The sequence below is a fragment of the Coffea arabica genome, chromosome 6c (genome assembly GCF_036785885.1).
Source record: "Coffea arabica cultivar ET-39 chromosome 6c, Coffea Arabica ET-39 HiFi, whole genome shotgun sequence".
NCBI lineage: Eukaryota > Viridiplantae > Streptophyta > Magnoliopsida > Gentianales > Rubiaceae > Coffea > Coffea arabica.
In genome coordinates this window covers 17,899,141-17,926,795 of record NC_092320.1, presented here as the reverse complement: position 1 = coordinate 17,926,795, position 27,655 = coordinate 17,899,141, and the positions used below count along the sequence as shown (strand labels likewise).

Below are 27,655 nucleotides of genomic sequence, written 5' to 3'. Positions count from 1 at the left end.
TCAAATGTAACCCCCGATTCCTTTCTTTGGTTATGTAGACCTAAAAAATTCTTTAAAAATGGTTTGTTTTCTTTTCTTTCCAAAAAATCACTTTTTGGGTGATTTGGTACACTCTAACTCTATACCAAGTGGCGACTCCTTTTCTATCTAAAACTCTTTGATTGGCCAAACCGTCGTATTTCACAATCCCACGGCTTTTTATTTTCACTTTCACACACGTTCACATACATATCCCACACACTACTCACACACCCTTCAAAAAGTGGGGCGCGACACTTTACTCATGTAATGGATGATAGCCATAAAGAATTAATACTTTATGGGTCATTTCTTTTTTTTTAAAAATATTTAATTTATATTAAATAAATAACCTACTGATTTTCTTTTTGCAAGAATATTATTGTAACACTTTTTTGAATTTTACTTACAAACATTGATATATTTATCATAAATTAAATGTTTGAAAGTAAAATACCCGTAAAAAACTGGTAATTTATAAATGAATAATGCGTGTTTGCCCATAAAAAATCGATAACTATTTAAAGTACCGGTTCTTTACGGGTATTTTATTTTCAAACATTTAATTTAATACAAATATTTACGCTCAAATACATATTTGTATTTACTTTCAAATATTTAATTTTTGTCAAATACAAAACCTACCAATCTCTCTTACGTAAAAATATTAATATAACATTTTTTCAATTTTAGTTACAAATATTTATGTATTTAACATAAATTAAATGATTCATAATAAAATACATATAAAAAATGAATACTTTACTCATGTAATGGATGAAAATCATAAAAAATTAATACTTTATGGGTCATTTCTTTTTAAAAAAAATTTTTAATTTATATTAAATAAATAACCTATCGATTTCCTTTTTGCAAGAATATTACTGTAACACTTTTGAATTTTACTTACAAATATTGAGATATTTATCATAAATTAAATGTTTGAAAGTAAAATACCCGTAAAGAGCCGGTACTTTAAATAGGTAATGCGTATTTGCCTATAAACTATACTTCTTAGAGTTTATTAATTGTTAATTGATTTGTAATACTTTGTCATTCATTGGACATGTAGTACAAAGGACAAATTTGGTAAAAACTTCTAATTTCACTCCCTAAAATAATATTTTAATAGTTTGGACTGAATTTGCAAAGGATTAGTAATCTCAGGGGAGGTTAGTGTAATTGTTCAAACCACAGGGGAGGTCAGTGTAAATGTCAGAAATCTCAGGGGAGGTTTCTGTAATTATCCCTTATAAGAGCGATGACCTACAGGTTCCTGTCAGGGGATTGCGTCAGCCATGACGCCTGCGTGCCACTCGTTAGTTGCCTGCTTTACCGTCACCTAACCCAGGCGGTTAAGGCAACTGGTCTGTTCCATGTTTCCACCTCTTAGTCCTTTTCTTGAACGAGTGGGATTCTTGCCATTTGGCAAGTGAATTTTGTTAGTGTTTATCTAAAATTTTTTGTTTTACTGTAAAAGTTGTTAAATTTTTTTTTTAAATATGAAAATTTTTTGATATTTTGAAGTGTATAATTTAAAATTTTTAAATTTTTTTTTGAGATTATTATAAATAAAGATGTTAAAAATTTTATAAAAAATAAATTTGGCTAAAAACTTACTTGCCAAACAAGGGCGTTGTCTTGTTTCCAACCTTTTTAGTATAATAATCCTTTTTCTTATTTGTTTATTTTGTTTGGAAAATTTTAGGAAAATTTTTGTTACGAATATCCTTTTTCCAACCTTTATTTACGTGATCCATACATGATTTTTTTTTAATGACAAAAAGGTTAGATCTCATTTATAATTAAATAAATGACACGATTCATATTTATTTTTACCTCTAAAAAAATGACACCAATTATATTCATTTTTTCCTAAAAAGAATTAGGATATGACCCAATTTATATTTATTTTTGGTACTAAAAGAGAGGGATTTGAATTTTTTGTACATAGAAATTATTGCATGCGAGTCATATAGTAAATTCATACTAAAAAGTTATCGAAAATTTAGATTGAAATCAAATTTTATGAATGCCAATCTATAAGGAAGTAAATTAACATTTTAAAAGTAAAAGATAAAAAAAATTATTTGGGAAAATTTGACAGCTGTTAAGTAACCGTTTTAGTTTTGGTGAAGTTTAATCCCATTGCCCACCTTCGTTGACGGAAATTCACGACATGATGTGTTGATAATGACACATTGACTTAAAGTCGTTGTGGAATTCCAGTCAGCCACTAGCTCTTGGAATAAGTATAAGTGTATAACTCGGTCAGTTTGGACTATAGGAAATGGAAAGGAATAATTGGAAAGTTGTGCCGACCAAAATGACCAATTGAGCGTGGTAGTGTGAAACTAGGCCTGTCAACGGTTTGGGTATAGATAGGTATAGATTTGGATTCGAATTGGATCCGTTAAATTATTGCGGGTATGGATAGGGATTTAATTTCGTTATTCGAATCCGGATCCAGATCCGTTTTATCAAACAAAAAAACGGATCGGATACGGAATATAGTATTCTGACCCGTATTAGACCCGGATTCGGATATAAATGGATTAATAATTTAAAATATATATATTTATCAATATCATTTGATTAGAGTGATGTATTTGAATAAAGTTAATTTGATTTCTTTTCTTATTTGATTTTTTTATTAGTTAGTAACTAGTTTACAAATATATTTTTTTCTCATTTTTATTAAAAATTGTAAGTTTGATAATTTTTTTTCGGGTAGACCCCAATCCGGACCCGAGATCCGTTGGGTCCGGATCCGGAAAATAGAGTTGAAAACCCGTCGGGTAAACGGGTCGAATCCGGGTCCAATATGATATGCCGGGTCTGGGTCTGAAATAATAAATTTTGACCCGAACCCGGCCCGTTGATAGGCCTATGTGAAACAGAAGAGGGAACTGTTCGGCACGCATGGCCGAAATAATAGAGAGCGGAATGGGAATAAGAAAGCCAATTTGTATTATTATTATTATTATTTGCAAGTGCATGCCCCCAAAAAAAGAAAAAAAAACAACTAGTATGGGGTTTATTAATTAGATTTAATATGAAAATCAAATCACAAGTAGGGAATGATTGTAGGCAAGTATTAACTTTTTCACTCTTACGGAAGGATTATTGTAGGTCATTAAAACAATTTGTATGGGTATCATTATTCATTCTCAACCCTTGTATCGAGGGTGCGAGCATGTAGAGAAGGTATGAAAATCTTTTTTGCTTTACACTACATATAATGAAAAACTTGATATAATCAAATAAGCAATCAAATAATGCTTTTGATAACTAAAATCAAATAACCATTGGGTGGTCCACTGGTTAGAGGAAGATTCTTAAAATCTTTCCCTTGAATCTTTTCTGCCGTTAGGTTTGAGAGTCGAATTCTGTGCCAAGGTTTAGATTCCATGTTAGCCGTTGAGAGATAATCAAATTTAGGATTTGAACCATGTTTGGCACTTAGAGGAGAATCAAATTTAAGATTCAAATTCTATACTAGGCTTCGGGTTCGAATTCCATGTTTAGCAATTGGTCATATAGGATTAATAAGGTATGTCACCGACCTACCAAAACTTTTCTAGTTAGTCCTCTTTTTGTGAAAGTTCTTCCTATAAGTCTTCATCTTTCATTATCAACACAATTTAGTTAAAAATATTTTCAAGTAGATTGAAGATAACTGAAAAGATAATCGTAGTTTGCGCAAAGAAAATAGGGAAGATATAAATAGTGTCATTCAAGAATAAGAAAACCAATTTGTATTATTATTATTTGCAAGTGTATGCCCCCCTTATTCAATTTAATGCTTGAAATAAGGACAATATTATCATTATATCTAACATGTTATGAAGACTATTTTTCATCAAATTTCCTCTTTACATAAAATCATAAGGGGGTTATGTGGATATTTTAAAACCTTAGAAGGATCATATGGTATTCTACAAATGCACCAGAGGGTAATTAGTAATTTGTCCTTCTTGGCTTCTTATTTAGGATCTTGGAATTTCGAAAATTATTTTAGGATAAATTACATATAACCCCCTTGTAGTTTTATATATTACCACGTGACCTCGTAAAATTTTAAAATTTCCACATAATTCTCTTGTAGTTCTATATAAAGTGAAAAATTGATGGAAAACACTATCAGTAATGGCAATTAAACTAGATGCCCTCAACAAATGTGTGTGATAAAATCATAATGTCTAGTAAACCATCTCTAATTTGCATTGATATTCACTTTATTCTCGAGTGATTTTTACATTTATTCATATAATTTTTTTATGATTTTATGCAAGATAATTAGCTCATTATTTGTTTTAGTGCTTAAGTAACAACGACATTGATATTTCAGCTAATTCCTGTCAAATTCTTCTGAGGCAGCGTGAGTTTAAAGGTCTGCATTTAAAATCTAAGTCAAGATCTTTCCAATCTGCGTCTTAGGGGGACCAAGGAAGGCTTGTAACGTGTGCTTGCTGGCCTTGATTTGATTTCGCATTTGAGAGTCAAGTTCACTGCAATTGTTGTGCAAAATTTCTTAGAAGACTTTTTTGAGGGGCTTAAACACGTGGAAGGCTTTTTTGTTTCTTGACCAGGCTTTGTTTTTCCTTTTCTTTTGGATAAGGGTAAAATACACTTTACCTCTATATGGTTTAACAATTTTTCATATAACACTCTCCATAATTTCAAAAGATATACATAACCTCCTCATAATTTAAACTAAAGTGTCAAAGTAACGAAAATGATTTTCTGTAACAGAAGCCAAGGAAATATCGAGAATATTCTTGTTTAAAAACTAAAATGGTTGAATTGACTAAAATATATAAACTTAATATGTATGGCACTTTAACTCTTTATGGTTTTATATTTTATTATATAACCCCCTTGTGGTTTTCAAAATATATACATAACCCCTCTGAAATTAATTAATAATTTCCAACTTTACAATAGGGTACTTTTGACATTTTAGTTGACTCCATTATAGAATGCAAATTCTGTAACTTTGACACTTTAATTCAAATTATGAGTGAGTTATATATAGTTTTTCAAACTACTAGAGAATTATTTGAAAAAGTGCTAAACCACAAGGGGGGTGAAATGTATATTGCCCTTTGGATAATTTAAAGGAGTTGCACTCTCAAGAATGACTGTATTAAGGATGACTGTATATTGCCCTTAAGAGTCAATGAGCCTTTCCCTACTTAGACCCTGTCTGGATTATTAATTTTTTAAGAATATTTTTAAGGTTTTTGGTGATTTTTTTTTTTACATATTTTTTAATTTTACCTCACATACATCATATCCGAAAAAAGTGTTAAGTAATTTTTTGTAAAAGAAAAAACTTTTCAAAAAGTGCAATCCAAACTATCTCATAAATACCCAAAGTTTGAGTTTTAACTAGATAACCCCTAGGATTTTTGAAATTATTTTTTTTGCACTTAAAAATTTATAAACTGCTTAATTTTACTCTATTACAAATTGATAAAAGAATTTAAGCTATCTTGTTAAATTATGCCTTTGGAAAATCTAAGACCATGATAATTGTACTTATTATTAGTGTTTTTTTCTTTTTACGGGATTAGTAAGATTATCAAATTCTTGATGGGGGTTTTGTGATTTGGCACCATTTTACCCTTTGTAGTGCAGCTATAAAAGAAATTCTAAACATTATACCACACTAGGTTTTGCAAACTCTTTATGAGTACTTGATTTCAAAAAAGTATTCATTAGTTGGTAAAGAGTTGGAGAAACTTATTGTGTTCAATGTGATGAGAAGGAGGAGACGGGGGAAATTACAAACTTACTTGTTTGGAAAGCAATTTTTTTGTTTGGAGAATGTTATTGTGCTCAATTGCTATATTTTTTGTAAACACATTTTTCAATCTTTTTATCTCACATATATCAAATCGTTACAATAATTTTTCTACAAAAAAATTCAGAAAAATGCAATCCAAACATGACCTAAGTTTAGTTTCCTTTTTTCCTTTTTTTTTTGAAGTGCTATAATGTGAGGGAGTAAACATTCTTATACTATATAAGAATGAGTTGTGGTCAAAAAGAATTTTGAATTTCAACCGCATGGATAAGGGTATTTTTTAAATGTGAAATGATGTGGAGTTTATTTTTAACTTTGGATACAAGTGATGGTAGTATGTGTTTTGATATGTTTATAGAAATCTCCTCATATTTGCACCTTTAAAGCGTTTATTTATGGAGACATTTGGGTACTTTTGGAATATAGGATTATTTAATAATCATTTTTGTATCATGTACAAGTCATACAAGCTTATATATTAGTGCAATTACTTAAATGGTGTTACAAACACATTTACTTGAAGTGTGGTATTTATTGTGCAATTGAAATAAAGGCATGTTGCAATAATCTTACCGCTTGAGGATATTCAATTGCTTGAAACATATTCAATTGTCATTGTCATTTATATCTTAATTAAACTGAAGAAAATGCGGGTATGTTAATGAATTTATACCTCAGCATCAATTTTAGTTGTTCAAATGCCTTCTCCTTCACATTCTTTAGTTTTTTTTCTTTCAATTTTTGAGATTGGGCTATTTTTGCTACCTTTATACTCTGTATTCCAAAATGGTTTTCAAGCGAAACTATTATTGGTGGTTCAATTTGAGGTGAGTTTTGTTTCTTAATTTTATTGTTTATGTAGGTGGTTTTGGTGGTGTGTCGCGTCGAATGACTACTTCTATCGCAAAATTTGAAACTCTGATTGCATAATTTAACTATAATATTATGATTTTTTCACAAATTTGCTTGGTCTGTGTAATTTGAATTGTGTAGTTATGATACAATAGGTTCAGAACAACTGCAAGAAAAAGTTTTCGGAGGAGTATCTGGAATAAGGTTAGTTTAGTTATGGTGTGTTTTCTGTTGCATGTAATAAGTGATTCATATATGAAATTCTTTTTGTTAGTAATTTGATAGCGAAGCATTGTGAATTGGTAGGTTACATGGTATGTTGCTGATTTGAGTTTGAATTGTTTATTCACTGATGAATTAATGGAATAAACACCTTCTAAGTCATTCACATTAATAGTGTTTCACATATACATTCCAATTAAGCAGAGATAATAGAAATGGTTCAATTTCTTTAGCCAGTGATGAATTTATAGAAACTCCTTTAAACAAACAACTTCAATTAGTGTTTTCTTACATTATAGAACAATGAATGCTTTCTTATACAGGTAAACAAAAACTAAAATTACTACAAAAAACTAAAAAGATGAACTAAAAAGAAACCAAGATGCGAAACAAAACCTCACACTGTACAAGAATGAGCGTGGCTTTGAATTTTAACCCCAAGAACAGACATAGAGCTTATGAAATTACTTTTAATCCATGAAATGTAAATTGAATAATAATATGAAGAAAGGAAAACTTAAATGACTTTTTTACAGATACTATAATCGTTATTAATCAACAAGTTGATTAACATTTTAACCCCAAGGACAGACATATAGCTAATGGAATTACATGTAATCTATAAAATGCAAGTTGAATAATAATCTAAAGAAAGGGAGACTTAAATAGCCTTTGCAGACAATCTATTATTGAAACCTATGCTATGAAATATTATCGTTTAATATACTATTTCATTCTTATCTTCATTCACTTATTCTTCTACCAATTTAAATATTTTTGAAACTTCACAAAATAACAACATAACCACCAACAAACAATTATCTTAAAATTCTCTTTACTCACATGCACCCAACACCTGCGCAATGCGCCGACGCTCCCTCCCCAATAATAAAATGTAAATCAACATATCAAGATATTGAGATATCCATTATTTGAAAAAAAATTATTTATTTCGACATTGTAGTGCCTTTCCTTGACGTGAGATAAATAGATGATTAGAAAAATAAATAGACGAGAAAATGTGTTAATGATATAAATTAAATAATTGTTTCATGTAATTGACATCCAAACACTCCCATTTTAACACTATCTCATGCTTTGTATATAAATTGATTGTAATTTATGCATCATTTGTGTAAATGTGTAGATAGATTTCCAAGTTGCATCCAAAATTCCATTTGGGTACACTTGTACTATAAAGTTACTGACTTGTTCCAATTACTCCTACTGTGCATGTGTTTTTAATTTTATTTTTTCAATTTTTTTATGGTGGCATGATGAACAAATACTCCGATTGTGTAGCACTTTTTGGTACAACTTTGTTGAGTTGTTCCCATACCCAAATGAGAGAACCCAGAAAGAAAAAAAGTTTTGGTTATCCCCTTTCCCAACCTCGAACTCTCCGAAAACCGGACACTTTTGTTGAGTTGTTTTGGTACAACTTTGTTGTATATTTCAAAAGATTTGTTACTACACGTGTTATTTTAAAACTCATGGCCATGCTTTGACAATTTCAAACTCTATCAGGTTGTTTCTATCGGATAAGAAAAAGTTGTTGGCATGCGCATGGGTTTAAACGGAAACGTGGAGCATTATGTTATCCCACAGCTTTCGATCAAACAAAGTTAAAACTTGGAATTGGTTTGTTTGACTCTTTCCAGAGGCTCTGACGTTTAAAGCTTGTAACGTTCCTTGAAGTTTGTTTGACTATTTCCAAAGGCTTTGAAATAGCACGTGTCCTGATTTTTCTAAACAAACAAAGAGATAATATCTATCCTTTACTAACGTTTAAAACCATTACAGAGGCTATAAATAGAGGCCTTGGACAGATTCATTCGAAATGCACGACACACATTCTAATTCTCACTTCTACTCTCTGCTCTCTCTTCTCTCTCTCTCTCTCTCTCTTATTGCTGGACTAAAAATTAGCTGGTTCAAATTCTCTCTTGAAAAGTGAAGAGGAAGGCTTGTTTAATCCTGGGGAAACATTTCAATACCCCTGAAATAGTTTCTTAGGACAGTGTTCTTCAAACACGACTCAAACTTGTTCAATTTATTTGTATTTTCATGTTAACACTATTCGCCACTTTTGTTACAATCTAAGAAACTATGGCACCTGACAGTGTTAACACCCCACAACCTTCATCCGCGGCCGTTGCAGTTGCACTACCATTCGCCAAGCCTTTTCCGGATATCTCCAGAGTTGAAGTCTTTGCCAATGAAAATTTCAAAAGGTGGCAAGAACGAGTACACTCACTACTCGACATCCATGGAGTGGCCTATGCACTGACGGAGTCCCAACCTGCTTCAACCACAGATGTCAAAACACAAGAATCATGGCAATATGCCAATAAGGTATGTAGGCATGCTATTTTGCAAATGCTTTCAAATGAACTGTTTGACGTGTACTGTAGCTGTAAGGAGGCCAAAACAATTTGGGAAGCTTTGGTAACAAAATTCACCGCTGAAGATGAAACCAAACAAAAATTCGTCATTGAAAGATACAATCAATGGCAGATGACGGAAGACAAAGAAATGAAAGTCCAAATCACGGAATACCAGATGCTACTCGAGGACTTGAAAAGTGAAGACATCAATTTGCCTGAAAAATTTGCAGCAGGCATGCTAATTGAAAAATTGCCCGAGTCGTGAACTGACTACAAAAACAACCTGAAGCACAAGCAGAAAAACTACACTATTGATGAGCTCGTGAAGCACATTCTCATTGAAGATGCCAACAAGAAAGAAATGAGAGCTGCCAGAGCTAAAGAAATGAGTCTCAATGCGAACCTGATACAAAGCAACGTTCAAAACAACAACAAGAACAAAAGGTACGCTAATAAATCCCAAAATTACAAGCCGAACAATTTTAACATCAAGCCTAACAATCCCAACTTTAAGAAAAAGAAAGGCAATTACTATTATTGTGAAAAACCAGGACATCATTTGGCCCAATGTAGACACAATAAAGGTGACAAAGCAAATGTTAATCCTCCTAAGGTGCACCTAACCAAAGGAGATGATATAATTGCTGCTGTCATATCCCAAGTGTACATTGCAGCTAATGTGAAAGAGTGGGTGGTAGACTCTGGGGCTACTCGACACATATGTGCAAGTCGAGAAGCATTTTCCTCCTATACTTCTATAGGGGATGATGAAGAAGTGGTCTACCTTGGTGACTCACGAACTGTTAAAGTTCTGGGTAAGGGCAAAGTACTCTTGAAACTCACTTCAGGAAAAACTTTGGCTCTTATTGATGTGCTGCATGTGCCAAACGTTCGGGCAAACCTGGTTTCCGTAGCTTTGCTAGGAAAAGTTGGAGTGAAAGTGTCATTTGAATCTGGCAAGATTATAATGACCAAAAATAATGTATTTGTGGACAAAGGCTATTGTAATCAGGGATTCTTTGTACTCAACATTTCTGATGTGATCAATGAAAATGCATCTTTTTCTGCTTATATTGTTGATTCCATTTCTTTATGGCATTCTAGATTAGGACATGTTAATATTGGTTATATAAAGAAAATGCAATCATGTGGCCTAATTTCTGGTATTAATGATAATATGGACAAATGTGAAATATGTGCAGAAGCTAAAATAACAAAGAAAAGTTGTATAACTGTCCATAGAGAAACTGAATTATTAAATTTAATTCATACTGATTTAGGTGATTTAAAACAAACAATGACTAGAGGTGGGAAAAGGTATTATGTCACTTTTATAGATGACTATTCTAGATATACCAAAGTTTATTTACTTAGAAATAAAGATGATACATATAATGCCTTTTTATCCTATAAGTTTGAAGTAGAAAATCAGCTTAATAAAAGGATAAAAAGAATTAGATCAGATAGGGGTGGAGAATATTTAACTTTAGATAACCTTTGTGAACAGGAAGGCATAATATATGAAATAACTCCACCTTATTCACCAGAATCTAATGGAGTAGCTGAAAGAAAAAATAGAACGTTAAAAGAAATGATGAACTCTATGTTAGTTAGTTCTCATGTTCCAGATAATTTATGGAGAGAAGCTATATTATTTGCATGTCACTTACAAAATAGAATTCCACATAAAAAGACTGGCAAAACACCTTATGAGTTATGAAAAAATTATAAACCAAATTTGAAATATTTAAAAGTTTGGGGGTGTCTTGCTAAAGTCTTGTTGCCTGAACCTAAGAAAAGGAAAATAGATTCTAAAACTTCTGATTGTATGTTTATTGGATATGCTGAATATAGTGCTGCATATAGATTTCTTGTGTTAAGAAGTGATATGCTTGATTGTAATATAATTATAGAGATAAAAAATGCTGAATTTTTTGAACATATTTTTTCACTATCGAATAAAATTTCTTATGCACCTGTTGAAGTAAATAGAGAAATAGTCTCAAATGAGGAATTGAGAAGGAGTAAAAGGCCAAGAAAAGAATTTTCTTTTGGAAATGACTTTCAAACCTTTCTTGTTGACAATGATCCCTTAACTTATTCTGATGCTATTTCTTCTTCTGATAATAAACTTTGGAAAGAAGCAATTAAAGCTGAATTTGATTCTACTATGAAAAATAAAACTTGGATTTTGGTAGATTTACCAACTGGTGCAAAACCTATTGGTTGCAAATGGATTTTTAAAAGGAAATATAATTCTGATGGCTCTATAGATAAATATAAAGCTCGTTTAGTGGCCAAAGAATTTTCTCAAAAATAGAATATTGACTATTTTGATACATTTGCACCAGTAACAAGAATTTCTTCTATTCGGGTTTTATTTGCTTTGGCTTCTATCCATAAACTTTTTGTTCATCAAATGGATGTCAAAACAGTTTTTCTAAATGGTGATTTAGAAGAAGAAATTTATATGACTCAACCTGAGGGATGTGTTGTGTCTGGACAAGAAAATAAAGTTTGTAAATTAGTAAAATCTCTTTATGGCCTAAAACAAGTTCCTAAACAGTGGCATGAGAAGTTTGATCAAGTTTTGATACGAGACGATTTTTTGTCTGTAGAAGTGGATAAATGTGTATATACTAAAGTTGTAAATGATAAATATGTGATAGTTAGTTTGTATGTGGATGACATGCTTATATTTGGTACTAGTTTAAATATTGTTAATAGTACTAAATATTTTTTGTCTTCTATTTTTGATATGAAAGATTTGGGTGAAGTTAAAATGATATTGGGTGTTAAAATCATAAGGAGAGATGATGGTTTAATGTTGTCTCAAGAACATTATACAAAGAGACTTCTTAGGAAGTTTGAAAATTATGATGTAACTCCTGTGAGCACTCCTTATGATACTTACACTCAATTAAAGAAAAATAACGGTGACCCAATTGCTCAGTCTAAATATGCTCAGATTATTGGGAGTCTGATGCACCTAATGAATTTCACTAGACCTGATATAGTTTATGCTATATGTAGACTGAGTAGATATACTCATAATCCCAATTGTGACCATTGGTTTGCATTAGTCAGACTAATGAAATATTTGAGAGGTACCATGAATTTTGGTATCCTGTATAGTGGATTTCCCACTGTATTAAAGGGTTACAGTGATACTAATTAGATCTCTGATTCAAATGATACGAAATCCACTAGTGGTTATGTGTTCACCCTTGGTGGTGGTGCAATAGCATGAAAATCTGCTAAACAAACAATCATTGCTAGATCAACAATGGAGTCAGAGTTTGTAGCTCTGGAACTGACTGGGACTGAGGCCGAGTGGTTGAGAAATTTCTTAGCTAATATTCCTTCAACTAAGGATTTGTTGCCTCCTGTGTCCATATATTGTGACTATCAAGCAGCGATTGCCATAGCTAAAAATAAATCTTCTAATTGTAAAAGTCAACATATGAAATTAATACATGATGTCGTAAAGCAGCTGCTTAAAGATGGAATAATTTTCATTGATTTTGTGAAATCAGAATTGAATTTGGCCGATCCTCTGACTAAACCTGTAGGAAGAAAATTAATTCTTCAAAGTACAAGAGAAATGAGACTTAGGCCAACAGTAGTCAATAAAGATGGTAACCCAACCTATGTGATTGGTAATCCCATGAAATAGGTTAATATGGGTAATAACAAGTCAATATTGACTGTAAAGCACTATTAAGTTTAAATTCCTTTTGAAACGAGTGCTTTAACTGCTAATAGTTATGAGGTTGAGTTAAAACTCTTAATGAATTCATATCCCTTTAGAGAGGTGTATTTAGAGCAGTATACACTTGATGAATTCACCGATATGAGAGTGGAGTGGGGCCGCACCTATAAGATTATTTGGCCAAATCTTTAGAGCTCTCGTGAATACCCAAGCAGGCGCATGGCCTAAAAAGCGGGACATCGCATTGAATAGCAAATTATGGGTTACAATGTGATTGATAGAATTTCTGTCATACAATAAGAGTTATTGGTTCATAGAAATTCATATTTCACCAATAATTCTGTAAGACATGTTTTATCAATCTAAATTTGGTTCATAGTCCAAAAGACACCAAATTAATTACATTGAATCCAAACAAGTCCGGCATATTTTCTTTTCATTATTTTATATAAAATCTTTTGAAATAGGTGGGAGATTGTTGTATATTTCAATAGATTTGTTACTACACGTGTTTTTTTAAAACTCATTGACAGGTTGTCGGCCTGTGCAATAATAAAAATCTGCTCAACTAAAGTTAATTTTTGTAGATAGTGGTAAGCAGGGTCGAATCCACAGGGACTGAGAGTAATTGTTTCTTTTCAAATTCACAGTGACAAGGGGGGTGTTTTTATATCAGGGGTAACAATTAAAGAAATTCAAATAAAACCTAAGAAACTACTACAAATTAAATAACAAATTACTAAAATCAAATGAGTAATAATTAAGGATCTAGTCAAGGAATAATTTCAGCAATGGTTCATCTAATTGATCATCGATGCAAAGTCAATTCCAATTATTTACCAATAAATAGGTTATAGCTGCCAAACAAGCGATGACAGTCAACCCCTCATTACTGTGCTGGTGATTAAGATACGCCCGTTAATCACTACTCTAATTGAGAAATAATCCTAGGTACGCCCATAAAATTTAATTCTCCAATTGCCTTACGTATTAGAGGAGTCCTATTCTAATCAAATAACGCACTACCTGGGTTATTTCAGATTAGCCCGCATATCCCCCTGACACAAATCTAATCATGCCAGTTGTCACTATTTCAAGGCAATTAAACAATTACGGATTTAATACCCTAATTGACAACAAATTATCAAATTAACTAATTATCCGGATTCACGACAATCAATTAATTAAATAATTATAAGTACTGCAACCAAGAAATATGCGAATACCAATAAATAAAGAAAAAGATAAAATTAAATCGATATCACAATTTTAAATGACCCAAAGCATCTGCTGTCCCTTAACTAGACAAAGGAAATTAGTTCATTCTTGGTGCACAGAGCCCACGCAAAATTGAAGAGGAAGCTGCGGCCATCGTGTCCAAGATTTGGGAAAACTCAATTCATTCTATTCAAGAAGAAAAACAAGCTACAGAGGCAATTGATTGTTTCAATTCGTCTGACATGCGAAGAAGGAAAAACTACTCAAGGACCAAGCGAAAAAGTTAAAAGAAAAGCTACAGGGAATCATTCAATTGCTTCCAGTGCCCCTGGCATTTGTGCCAAGCAAAGAGCTACTAAAGAATCAAAAAGAAAAGTCAAGCTAATCTACTAAGCAGCCCTGACATTCGTGAGGAAGAAAAAAACAAAGGAACACTAAACTAAAAGAGATAAAAATCCCCTGCTACTCTCCCCAATTCCTCTCTAATGGCCCTCCTTTGTGCGGCGGCTCACTAGGGAGAAGAAGCCATTCGTCCGTCATTCCTTTGTAGAAATTACCAAAACGAGCGTGACATTTTCTTTTTCAAAAATGCCCCTAGGACAAGCTCTATCATCTGGACTCCTTTTCTGTCAAATTGGTACTTGTTATTATATTTTCGTTCTACTCCCTGAAATAAATGTAAATTACGAAAAATGAGTAGGATCTAATAATTAATCCACATCAAATCAGGTAATGGGAGAAATTAATAATAAATTAAATAGTAAAATTGTAACCTATCAATTCTCCCCACACCTAAACCATGTTTGTCCTCAAGTATAAGAATAGCAAACAAACACCAAAATTTAACAATGGCTATCGCTCCATCTACCAAATTGTCAAGATGCCAGAAAAAACATATATCAAGTATCAGTGATCAAGATCCAAGAAACATCACTCCGGTTAGGTTCTAAACCACAAACTCCTCCAATTTCAGGTTAACTAATCTAAGAAAAAGGAATGACGCACAACATTTATCAGCAAATGGTCCAACTATTAACCAAAATCTCAACATTAAATTCATAAATCGGCAAGTTGACTATTATTATACACTAATACAACCTTCACTTTTTTATCACATGTTTCTACTTTTTTTTTTTATTTTTTTGATTTTTTTTTTTGCTTTTCTCAATAGTAACAAAAGACTTAGTCGCTAGCCATTGGAGCCTTTTGACGTGAACTCTGACATTTGTTAGATGAAAGAGCCCGGTTACTCAGCTTCTATTGCCACGTGATCACGTACTCATAGTAATTACTACATTTTGACGCGAGAATCGACACTTTTGGTGAAAATCGCCGGTTACTCGATAGTAAAGACTAGCGGAGTACAGTCAACTCTTATTCACAGCCAAATGACACAAAAATTCAAAATAACACAAAAATCAAAAGAGAATTTATATCAACTAACCTCATTTTCAAACATGAAAAATTGAGGTTAATAACGGGACCAATTCACATGAAAATACCAATAATCATTCCCTATACCTAGGAAAGTTAATCAAAAATTATAAGAGTAAAACAATCACCGATATTCACCAAAGAGATGCTTTTGGACTCAATCACATTAACTTGATACACTTTTATTATTAAAACTTGGCAAGAGTAGATTTAAAGTCAATAACCCATCATCAAAATTTGGCATTCATATGAGAGCTAATCAGTAAAAAGAAAGAAAGAAAGACTCAAATAATAAACTAGAAATAAAGGAAAAACACCTAAAAACTAAAAACTACTAAAAACGATAATCACAATATCCAATCCCCCCCACACCTAAACGATACATTACCCTCAATGAAGCAAGTAAATATAAAAAGTAGAAGAGAGGGCAACAAAACTCCCCTGGAATCTGGTCAAATTGGAGAGTGGGGTGATGCTGGGGGCGGCGGTGGTGCGGCTTCGGGTGACATAGAGGAAAAACAGAGTAGAAGAAAGAAAGAAAAGAGAAAGAAAGAAGAAGAAAGAAAAGAAAGAAAAAGAAAACAAAATAGTTTTTTTTCTTTTTTTTGAATATTATTATTACTACAAAACTTATTTTCGAAAATAAAAATTAGAGAATAACAGAAAATCAATAACCCCTTTTTTTTTTAATCCCTACCTTTCCCGCGAACGTGACGTGGGCACGTCTAGAAGACACGGAATGAGAAGCTTTCCAGGTCACTTGACGCAGGCACGTCAAGAGGATAAGAACCCCTTCTGACGATTCTGACCGTGAGCTCTCCATACGTCATGACGCGAGCACGTCATGAGGGCAAGAACCCCTTCTGACGATTCTGACCGTGAGCTCTCCATACGTCATGACGCGGGCACGTCATGACAGAAGGATACCTACAAATCATCAAAAATGAAAATTAAAACCCGAAATCAGCCAAATTCAAGGAAAACATATTTAAACTATCACACGAAATCAAACAAACAATTAAAAGAAACAATTGTGTTGCCTCCTAATAAGCGCCTTTCTTTAATATTTTTGGCTAGACATTAAACACCACTCTTCAATCTGGGTGTAACTCAATTTTTCTTGTAATCAGTGGCCCTCCTCCAGGATCCAAATAGCCTTTGAGTGCAGCCTTCTTTCTTAATTTTCTACTCCTTTTCATCTCATATAGTGCTTTCATCCCCTTATACTTGTTCTCAGTAAATTTGAATTTATCCCTACAAGCAAACTCAGAAAATTCTTGCACAGAGGGATTAATAGCATGAATAGCAAATACAGGGTGAGAGTTAACAGAATGTTCCATTGTATCGAAAATATTAAAGTGGACTAGTTCTCCATCAAATTTCATGGATAATGTACCCTTATTAACGTCAATTTTTGTCTGTGCTGTGCTAAAAAAGGGTCTACCTAGTAGCAAAGGTGAGGGGTCAGGGGAATGATCATCATCCATGTCAAGTACATAAAAGTCTGTCGAAAATATCAATTCATTAACTTTAACCAGCACATCCTTGACCAACCCATCAGGGTATGCATTTGTTCGGTCAACTAATTGAATTATTATCTCGATTTCTTTTAATGGATCGAGGTTCAGAGAAGCATACATAGATTTAGGCATTACGTTGATCGATACTCTTAAATCCAACAAGGTATTCCTAATTAAAGTGTTACCTATCCTACATGGGACAATAAACCTACTTAGATCCCCACACTTTGGTGGTAGTTTTTTTTGGAGAACTGCTGACACATTCTCCCCAACAATGACTTTTTCATCTCTCCTTAGTCTCCTTCGATTGACACATATGTCCCTCAGAAATTTTGCATACTTCGGCACTTGCTTGATGGCGTCTAGCAGGGGGATATTGATCTCTATCTTGCGAAGTACCTCCAGGATCTCTTTCTCCTTGTCCTGCTTTTTCGATTTCTCCAACCTGCAAGGAAATGGAGGGGGATTAGTTTTAACGTCTATGATCGGGTCAGGAAGTACCACTGGATTTTTGGTGCTTGTATTCTCTGCCTGAAGTTCTTTCTCATTCTTCTCTTCGTCATTATCCTTTGAAGTCAAAAGTTTGGGCCCCTGAATTTCCTTCCCGCTCCTTAAAGTCATTGCACTTACGTTCTTCAGGTTCAGTTCAGGTTGGGATGGCAATCTTCCATTTACTTGAGACTCCAGACGGTTGATTGATATTGCCATCTGACTTATTTGATTCTGCATCGCTTGTATCTGACCCATCTGACTTCTTATGTTCCGTAGTTCGGAGTCCGTCTTTTGCTGGTGTTGTGCAGTACTAGCCATCAATTGTTTCATCATATCTTCCAAAGATGGACTGGGGCTCGGTAGAGGTGGTGGTGGTCGAAATTGATACTGCTGCTGGTACTTTTGTTGTCTACTTGGCATAAAATTGGACTACTTATTTTCTCCATAACTGAAGTTGGGATGGTCTCTCCAACCAAGATTGTAGGTGTTCGAATATGGGTCATATTGATTTCTTGGCGCGGGCGCATGACCAGCCATGTTCACTTGCTCCACACTTTTTTCTTGAATCATTGGGCACATCTCTATAGAGTGATCCATACCAGTGCAAATTCCGCACACCTTGGACTGAGATGCGTTTCCTACAGCCAGTTGCCTAACAAAAGAAGTCAACTCGATCAACTGCTACTGAATAGAAGATGTCTTTACCTCATTTACCTTGCGTATTGGAACATTATCTCTCGTACCAAATTGTTGTGAATTCTCTGTCATTCCCTCAATTAACTCCCACGCTGCTCAAGGGATCTTGTTCACCAGTGCCCCTCCACTCGCAGCATCAATGATACTCCTTTCTCTGAAGAGTAGCCCCTCATAAAAATACTGTATGAGCAACTACTCACTTATTTGGTGCTGGGGGCATTTGATGCACAATTTCTTGAATCGCTCCCAGTACTCATAGAGCGACTCCCCTGGATGCTGTTTGATCCCGCAAATTTCTTTCCTTAGACTTGCAGTCCTGGACGCAGGAAAATATTTATCTAAAAATTTTTTCTTTAATTGGTCCCATGTGGTGATGCTACCTGGTGGCAAGTAGTACAGCCAGTCCTTTGCAGAATCTTTCAAGAAAAAGGGGAATGCCCTAATTTTTATTTGCTCTTCTGTAATGCCCGGGACTTCATACTGTTGCACACGACATCAAACTCTTGCAAATGCTTATAAGGCTCCTCACCTGGTAAACCATAAAAAGATGGTAGAAGATGAATTAGACCAGATTTTAATTCAAATGGAGTGTTATCATTTAAAGTGGGGAAAGTAATGCATAAAGGCTGCTGATTTAAATCAGAAGCAGCCAACTCCCTTAATGTCCGTGCATTAGCTATAGCAATTTCCTCTTGATCAGAGTCACTTGAAGTGTCACCAAACGAATCCGTTGGTTCAACTCCTGGCTCAGGTTTCTGAGATGCAATACTGGATTGCTCCTCTCTGAACTGTCTGGTTTCCTTTCTTGTTCTACGCGTGATCTTCTCTACTTCAGGATCAAAAATCAAATCACCTGTACGAGAATATCGAGGCATACACTAGAAAAATACCAGAAAATTAGAGCAAAAAATGAATTTAAAAAGAAGCAAATAATAACGCCAGTCCCCGGCAACGGTGCCAAAAATTGACAGGTTGTCGGCCTATGCAATAATAAAAACCTGCTTAACTAAAGTTAATTTCTGTAGATAGTGGTAAGCAGGGTCGAATCCACAGGGATTGGGAGTAATTGTTTCTTTTCAAATTCACAGTGACAAGGGGAGTGTTTTTATATCAGGGGTAACAATTAAAGAAATTCAAATAAAACCTAATAAACTACTACAAATTAAATAACAAATTACTAAATCAAATGAGTAATAATTAAGGATCTAGTCAAGGAATAATTTCAGCAATGGTTCACCTAATTGATCATCGATGCAAAGTCAATTCCAATTATTTACCAATAAATAGGTTATAACTGCCAAACAAGCGTAACAGTCAACCCCTCCTTACTGTGCCGGTAATTAAGGTACGCCTGTTAATCACTACTCTAATTGAGAAATAATCCTAAGTACGCCCATAAGATTTAATTCTCCAATTGCCTTACGTATTAGAGAAACCCTATTCTAATCAAATAACGCACTACCAGGGTTATTTCAGATTAGCCCGCATATCCCCCTGACACAAATCTAATCATGCCAGTTGTCACTATTTCAAGGCAATTAAACAATTACGGATTTAATACCCTAATTGACAATAGATTATCAAATTAACTAATTATTCGGATTTACGACAATCAATTAATTAAATAATTATAAGTACTGTAATAAAGGAATATGTGAATACCAATAAATAAAGAAAAGGACAAAATTAAATCGACCTCACAATTTTAGATGACCCAAAGCATCCGTTGTCCCTTGACTAGACAAAGGAAATTAGTTCATTCTTGGTGCATAGAGCCCACGCAAAATTGAAGAGGAAGCTGCGGCCATCGTGTCCAAGATTTGAGAAAACTCAATTCGTTCCATTCATGAAGAAAAACAAGCTACAGAGGCAATTGATTGTTTCAATTCGTCTGACATGCAAAGAAGGAAAAACTACTCAAGAACCAAGCGGAAAAGTTAAAAGAAAAGCTACAAGGAATCATTCAATTGCTTCCAGTGGCCCTGGCATTTATGCCGAGCAAAGAGCTACTAAAGAATCAAAAAGAAAAGTCAAGCTAATCTACTAAGCAGCCCTGACATTCGTGAGCAAGAAAAAAACAAAGGAACACTAAACTAAAAGAGATAAAAATCCCCTGCTACTCTCCCCAATTCCTCTCTAATGGCCCTCCTTTGTGCGGCGGCTCACCAGGGAGAAGAAGCCCTTCGTCCGTCATTCCTTTGCAGAAATTATCAAAATGGGCGTGACATCTTCTTTTTCAAAAATGCCCCTGGGATAAGCTCTATTTTCTGGATTTCTTTTCTGTCAAATTGGCACCTGTTATTATATTTTCGTTCTACTCCCTGAAATAAATGCAAATTACGAAAAATAAGTAGAATCTAATAATTAATCCATATCAGATCAGGTAACGGGGGAAATTAATAATAAATTAAATAGTAAAATTGCAACCTATCACTCATGGTCATGCTTTGACAATTTCAAACTCTATCAGGTTGTTTCTATTGGATAAGAAAAAGTTGTTGGCATGCACATGGGTTTAAATAGAAACGTGGAGCATTATGTTATCCCACAGCTTTCGATCAAACAAAGTTAAAGTTTGGAATTGGTTTGTTTGACTCTTTCCGGAGGCTCTGATGTTTAAAGCTTGTAACGTTCCTTGAAGTTTGTTTGACTATTTCCAAAGGATTTGAAATAGCTCGTGTCCCAATTTTTCTAAACAAACAAAGAGATAATATCTATCATTTACTAACGTTTAAAATCATTACAAAGGCTATAAATAGAGGCCTTGGGCAAATTCATTCGAAATGCACGACACACATTCTAATTCTCACTTCTACTCTCTGCTCTCTCTTCTCTCTCTCTCTCTCTCTTATTGCTGGACTAAAAATTAGCTGGTTCAAATTCTCTCTTGAAAAGTGAAGAGGAAGGCTTGTTTAATCCTGGGGAAATATTTCAATACCCCTGAAATAGTTTCTTAGGACAGTGTTCGAACACGACTCAAGCTTGTTCAATTTATTTGTATTTTCGTGTTAACACTGTTAGCCACTTTTGCTACACTTTTGTCTCTTGGCACGCCGGCAGCTGCCTTCATCTACTCCAATGGCAGAAAACAATCTGCCCGAAATCTGCAAATCCTTTCACCAGCGAGCTTCTGAGGCTGAGGTTTCTGATCTCTTTTTAGCTCGTTAACTCCCACATTATGGGTCTAAATCTTGGTGCTTTTCTCTTTTTTTTTTTAATTACTTGTCATTGATATGTTATGCTTTAATTTTTCTTGTATCAATTCTCATGCTTTAATCCAATTATTGAAGGGCTTTACCAGGAGTTCTTAGACTAGTTTGATGAATTTATTTTGACGTTTCTTTTACTGATGCATCAATCATGTTTACGAATTATAAATACATGAATCAGATATTAAATTAGTTCAGGAATCTAAATTGGGAGCTTCGGATTCTTCTGTTTGATGTTTTTGTTTGGTTCCTTGTGAGAATTGGAGTTGCACTAGAATTGGACTTGTCTATAGAAATTTTACTTAAATCCTATGGTATACAATTCAACTCTCTTTGAGGAATCAAACACACCCTTGTGTAGTGGATGCTTTTGTGTTTGGCATGTAAATGAAGTTACAGAATTGTAGAATACTATTTTCTTGTATTCGAATACTACTTTTTACGCTTTGCTTTATTAATAATTGTAGCGTGCACTAAGCTTTTAGGGGTAATATGTTAATCAAATGACAGTTTGGGAGATCTTTCCTCGTTTTTGTTGACGATAGGGGTTTTACTTATTGAAATTTCCATCTTTGTCATGTAGGCTCGATTGGAAAGACTTGAAGCTGCTACTGCTAGTGACAGAAGTAGGTTTAACCATCAATGCATTTCAACGGATTTCATTTTGAATTTTCTGACATCTACTAATTAACTCATCCTTAACCTTTTCTTCATGTGGATATGCTTCTTCAGATGCTGGGAATGAGGAATTGAATAAGGTTCGTGAGCTTAGTCAAAGCTAGAAAATGTGAAAGCAGAACAAGCTTTAGAAAGAGAAAAGGTGTGCTTTGTGCAGTTTTTCTAATTTTTGCATGTTAAATAAAGCTAAAAGAGTAACCCGGTCTTGTTTTATATCCCTTTTAGTCTCAGAAAGAGCTAAAGCAGCTAAATGCAGAAAATGCCAAGTTCCAATATCGTATAACACATCTTGTTTGAGCACTAAAGGATGCTGATTGTATGTTACAATCTAAGTGAGGTAACACTATATTCCTACACTGCTTATTATTTCTTGAGAAATTTACTCATTCATGTTATACGGTAAGGTTTTGAGATTCAGCTTGACGTTGGAATTTGAAGCAAAGTCCTGAAGAATTTCATTGCCCTAAAAACAAGTGTTAGCTTTCTTTTAATTGTTTTTTTTCTTCCATTTGGCAAGTGTTTTTAATATTTTTCCTCACTACTTCCCTGATTTGAAATACTTCTGAACAATTCGTGCGGAGCTCAGACAAAGTTACGCTTGACATGAATCTTACACGTTTTATCTGAATGGCCTTTTCATCTTACATATAGAACAGTACACATCATCTCTAGGGAGTTTTACAACCTCCTTTTTTATTTTATTTAATTTTCTGTTCTGAATCGATAATTTTTCTAGTACTCTTGCATTATTTTGTACATGCTACTTTTCAGGGACTTTTGGGACTTAGCTCCATTTATCTCTATCAAGTTGGAATATACAAGATGGTAAAGTATAGCCTTCTATCTCCATGACAACTTAGTTTGCACGTTCAAGATTATCTTTTTGTGAAGTATTTGGATAGTCATTTAATACTAATTTATGTTCGTTGACTGCTGTTCATAGATGCCATAAAAGGTTTTATATTCATCATTCTGGCACAGCTTAAGACGTGCAGAACAAGCAATAGTTTTGATGGCTTTCTCTAGGCTTATTTTGTAATCAAGCAGATACAGGCATTCTTACCTTTCACCAGGTAAACTCTGTAGTCTCCTATTTGGATTTTCTTGCAGTTAGCTTATTCATAAGTGGATTGATCAGCAATTTTAATTGATAGGTCTTTGAACTCTTCAGTCTTGCCATGTCGTAGATTGGTTAGTTCAATGAGAATTGGCAAGCAAAAGGAGGCTAAGGTTGTCTATAGGAAGTTCAGAGCCTTCAGTTGTCATATTTGGCATATCAACTTGGGGAAGTCCAATTGCAGTTTGGCACTTGGTGCAATTGTTCTGCTGGTTAAAAGTAGATCCGATTTCTAATATGGATAAGGTTAAGTTAGCATTTGTCCTGCAGAGTAGGTAGAGTAGTTTTATAGTGCATGTGCCAAGCACCATCTTCAACGTTTAAGAACTTTTATGACCTCAGATGCTTTAGATATTTTACCAATAATACGTGCTCCGGAAATGGTTGAGGAGAACATTTTGAAGGTTACTCTAAGGAGAATATAGACACTAATTTACTATTGTCTTAAAAGTTTGAGAGCTTTGATGAGTTTGGATGACTTTGTCATTTCATGAATTGTACTTGCTCCTGAAATGGTTGAGGAGAACATTCTTCAAGTTTACTTGAGCGAGATGTTGAATCCACTTTAGAACTCGGCTACAGAGAATTAAAGTGAATACTAGGAGGTTGAATCTCTGACTCATGATTTCACCTCCAATCTTTGTCACTTTATCACAAGACCTAGGGGGATGTAGAAGAATATGCTTTAGTAAGAAAAATGGGAAGATGACTTGTTAACATAATAAAAGACGTTGATAGCGATTTTGTGGAGGGTGCCGCATTAGAGCAAACAAGAATAAGAAACGGGTAAGTTTTGCTGTTAGCACTTAGCTGCAATTCCTTTTGACATAAGCACTGTATTTAAACGAAGAAACGAAATATGGTAGTCAGGGTTACACATCAAATGAAAAACTCAAAAATCTAAATGCGGGGCCATATTTGGAGAATGATCATTGTGATAAAGCATGTTACAGTCACCATCACCCATTGGATGAAGTTGAATAGGTTTTCCATTGATATGTTAGTTCACCAGTATTTCTTTCATCATACTGTATTGTGTCAAAAAATTTAGAAAGTGGAGATTAAACTTTAGGGATTCTTTTTTTGGGAACCTACATAAAAAAGGAAGTGCATCTTTAGAAGAAATAAATGAGAGATTGATCTTCTTCTTAGACCTCTATTACTCTCAATTGACAATCCACATGTTAGATTCTTCAGGCATCTGACCTTTTGTCTTCTCAGTCACCTTAAAACTACAAAAGGACGAACATGGATAAGAAAAAGCGAGATGGTTAAATATGCTGTTAGCTTACTGAAGAAAGAATTTTTTTACTCAGAATTATACAAATGGTTCTATAGTCACCAAGTGAGAGCTGACAATTATTAGTATACATATGTAACATGATCATTTTGTCTTGATGTTAATACGTGGCTAGGGCATTCTTATGTAAAGGTGGACGCTGCCTACACCATTTATTTACTAGATTAGCAGTATCCTTTTTATCATTTATATGGAGAATAGAACTGCATGCCTGGGAACTGCACTTAACCAGCTGTAAACATCCATATGGGGTGAAAAGCTGAACTTTTTGCTTCTGGGTGGTCGTACTGTGGTGATGGGGGAGAATGATGTGTAGCTCATGCTGATGAGTAGTTGTGGAGTCTAGTTTCTCAAGTTTTATCTGGATATTAACCTATTTACTTGGAATGGAGGGAACTTGGTTGGTCTCATGCAGCCCCACTCTTGTTTTGTCCCTTCTACTTACATGATTAATTACTTATTCTTTTAAATAACTTCACTTTCAAGTCAAGCTATTTCTTTTTCTTTATTACTAGTATACCCACTTTCTTGAGATGGAATATATACAATTGCCAAAATGGCATAAAAAGTTAATTTGGGGGAGTTGTGTACTTTGAAAAGTCTTATATTGCAAATCAAATATCTTAGATTTCTTGAAATGGAATATATTACATTTTCAGGGTACTTTTGGATTTCTACACTTCCAGTTTGGTTATTTTAGTGATTTAGTTAGTGTGTTAAAAGTCTTTACCCCTGCAAATGAGAAGTTTATTGAAAAAACTCAAATAAGCTTGATCAGAAAGATCCTTGCAAGCCTTCATCACAAATATACATGAATCATGATAACTTGGAGTTCTTCAGTCTACTTTCTGATTGCATGTGTCTGAATGACTCTTGGATGTTTGACTCTTTCGATTTTAACCAATGGCTAAAATCAAATCCAAATTAGTTCTAAATGATAGATCAGAGAAAATTAAGGACAAGGAACGGAGGTAAGAAATTAGTTTATCTTTCGGGAATGGATATAGTAAATGTAGACCTTTCCAAAGCAAGTCTGGTTCCAGGTCAGTGACAGATGTACTCACTGTTTGTTTGGAGCCATTATCATGGAGGAAGATGACTGAAATGAGTGGTCTACTTTCTCTTTTGTCTCATTAGACAATTCTTGAAGTTGTCGTGTGCAATTTTCTTTCTAATTGTAGCATTCATTATAATATCACTTGGAATTTGTGCCTTGGGTAATTTAGTGCATTCTTACATGGATCTCTTTGGTTTAGTTATTCTGATATTGGGCATATAGACAAACTTCTATGCTTTGTGGCACATTATTAATGTTGAGACAATGTGGTCATAATGCCCTGTTTCATTAATAAGTAGATCTTATTATGAGTACTTATTTTTCTCGTTCACTTTATCAACTCCCGCTGGCCAGTCATCAGCACACAGCAGTTCGAGCAAAAGCAAAACCACTTTGTTTTAACAAAAAACAAAATCCCAAGGTTAGCATAGAAGTGATTTCGACCAACCCCCGGCTGGTTCAAATAATCCGTTTACCCTTGGAATCGGGTTGGAACCTAACCCTGAGATATCCAATCTCTTAACAAAGTACTCAACAAAATACTCAAGTCGTGTAATCACCCCAACAGCACACAGCACAAGGGGTTCAACTCGCCACAAGGCATGTATCCTCACATATTAAATCAAGAACAGAGAATGGGATTAGGTCGAGTGAGATAAAGTACACCCTCGTCTAAGTATCCATTTAACATAAACAAAACACTTTGACAATTTATTACATAAACAAACCCAATTACTCACCCAAAATAGTTAGCATGCAAATCAAGACAATTTATACGGGTCCACCGACTCCGTCCGGGTCGTCACTGCCTGTGATAGAAGATATACTTAACTATCAATCAAACAACCATCACAATGGAAATAAGGACTAAAACAGCCAAAACGGCAAAAATGGCAAAGAAACGTATGCGCGTGCGCAAAAATGAAAACCGTATGAAAACGGATTGCACGGTTTCGACCATAACTGGGTTGTGGTTATCGGATCAAGGTATACTAGGTAGCGTTTCGAAGCTAAAACAAAGGGTTACAACTTTCATGAAGACAATTCAATCCAGTTTATAGTTGATCCAGATCGAATTTGCATATTACAGAACCAGAATTTCATTGTCAGTCTGTTGATCAGAATTGGATTCAAATGGCAATAACTCAGGCTACAAAATTTCGATTAAAGCATTTTCAGATGCGTTGGAAAGCTGAAACACAGGGCTAAAATTTTCGTATTTTGGCCAACCGCTGATTTGATACAGATCAAAGTGAAAAACGAAGTCAAAGTTACAGGTTTGACAAACCCTTTTTTTTTTTCTGGTTTCGATACACCAAATCAAGAAAACACATCATAAACCAACATCTAAGTTATCATTAAAGCAATACCCAGTTAACCACTCAATAATCAACTCAAATCCCTAACTCAAGGCTGGAATTTTCTGAATAAGAGCTATACTTTCTTCTACAAGCGGAAATTCACCAAATTTACAACAATTTCACAACACAAGCTACAACTACATCATAAACACAAGAGTATATATAAATTTATCAACCAAAATTCAACACCTAAGTAAAACTTATAGATATACCAAGCATCTTAAGCAAGTTTATCACCAAATCAACCAAAGTTGAAGGAATCAAGTTGCCCCAAAAATTGGACAGCATTTCCCTTTAAATTCCTCTACTTTCCACCCTACAATCCATCATCAATCTCTATTCAAATCAACCACAATTGCACACACAACACATAAGTGATAAAACACACCTAATTAGGGCCACAATACCCTTCAATTTGAGCCAATTGATAGCTCCAAAACCAACCACAATAAAGTCCCAAATTGAAACCCTAAAGCTGAAATTTAACCACACAAGCTGGAATTTTCTGTAAGCAACCAAAACTAGCATATAAAAGCTTCATTTTACACATAACAAAGCTATCATTCCATG

At 34.1% G+C, this 27,655-nt stretch overlaps 2 protein-coding genes, 2 long non-coding RNA genes and 1 other non-coding gene across 8 annotated transcripts in view; 3 read left to right on the top strand and 2 right to left on the bottom strand.

The window, feature by feature from the left end:
* Window positions 1-27,655, bottom strand: part of LOC113691658 (UDP-N-acetylglucosamine transferase subunit ALG14-like) — a 56,886-nt gene that overhangs the window by 21,543 nt on the left and 7,688 nt on the right. The window lies entirely within an intron of this gene.
* LOC140008528 (uncharacterized) lies at window positions 760-10,362 on the top strand. The gene is made up of 2 exons (XR_011815941.1): window positions 760-6,886; window positions 9,028-10,362. It is a non-coding gene; the product is annotated as an uncharacterized lncRNA (long non-coding RNA).
* LOC113693081 (uncharacterized) lies at window positions 16,750-17,985 on the bottom strand. The gene has a single exon (XM_027211662.2). The coding sequence runs from the start codon at window positions 17,983-17,985 to the stop codon at window positions 16,750-16,752; it is 1,236 nt and encodes a 411-aa protein (XP_027067463.2).
* LOC113694433 (small nucleolar RNA R71) lies at window positions 18,566-18,672 on the top strand. Its single transcript, XR_003449383.1, has one exon. It is a non-coding gene; the product is annotated as a small nucleolar RNA R71 (small nucleolar RNA).
* On the top strand, window positions 21,155-23,785 carry LOC113719989 (uncharacterized). The gene is made up of 5 exons (XR_011815421.1): window positions 21,155-21,504; window positions 22,156-22,198; window positions 22,305-22,392; window positions 22,476-22,587; window positions 23,022-23,785. It is a non-coding gene; the product is annotated as an uncharacterized lncRNA (long non-coding RNA).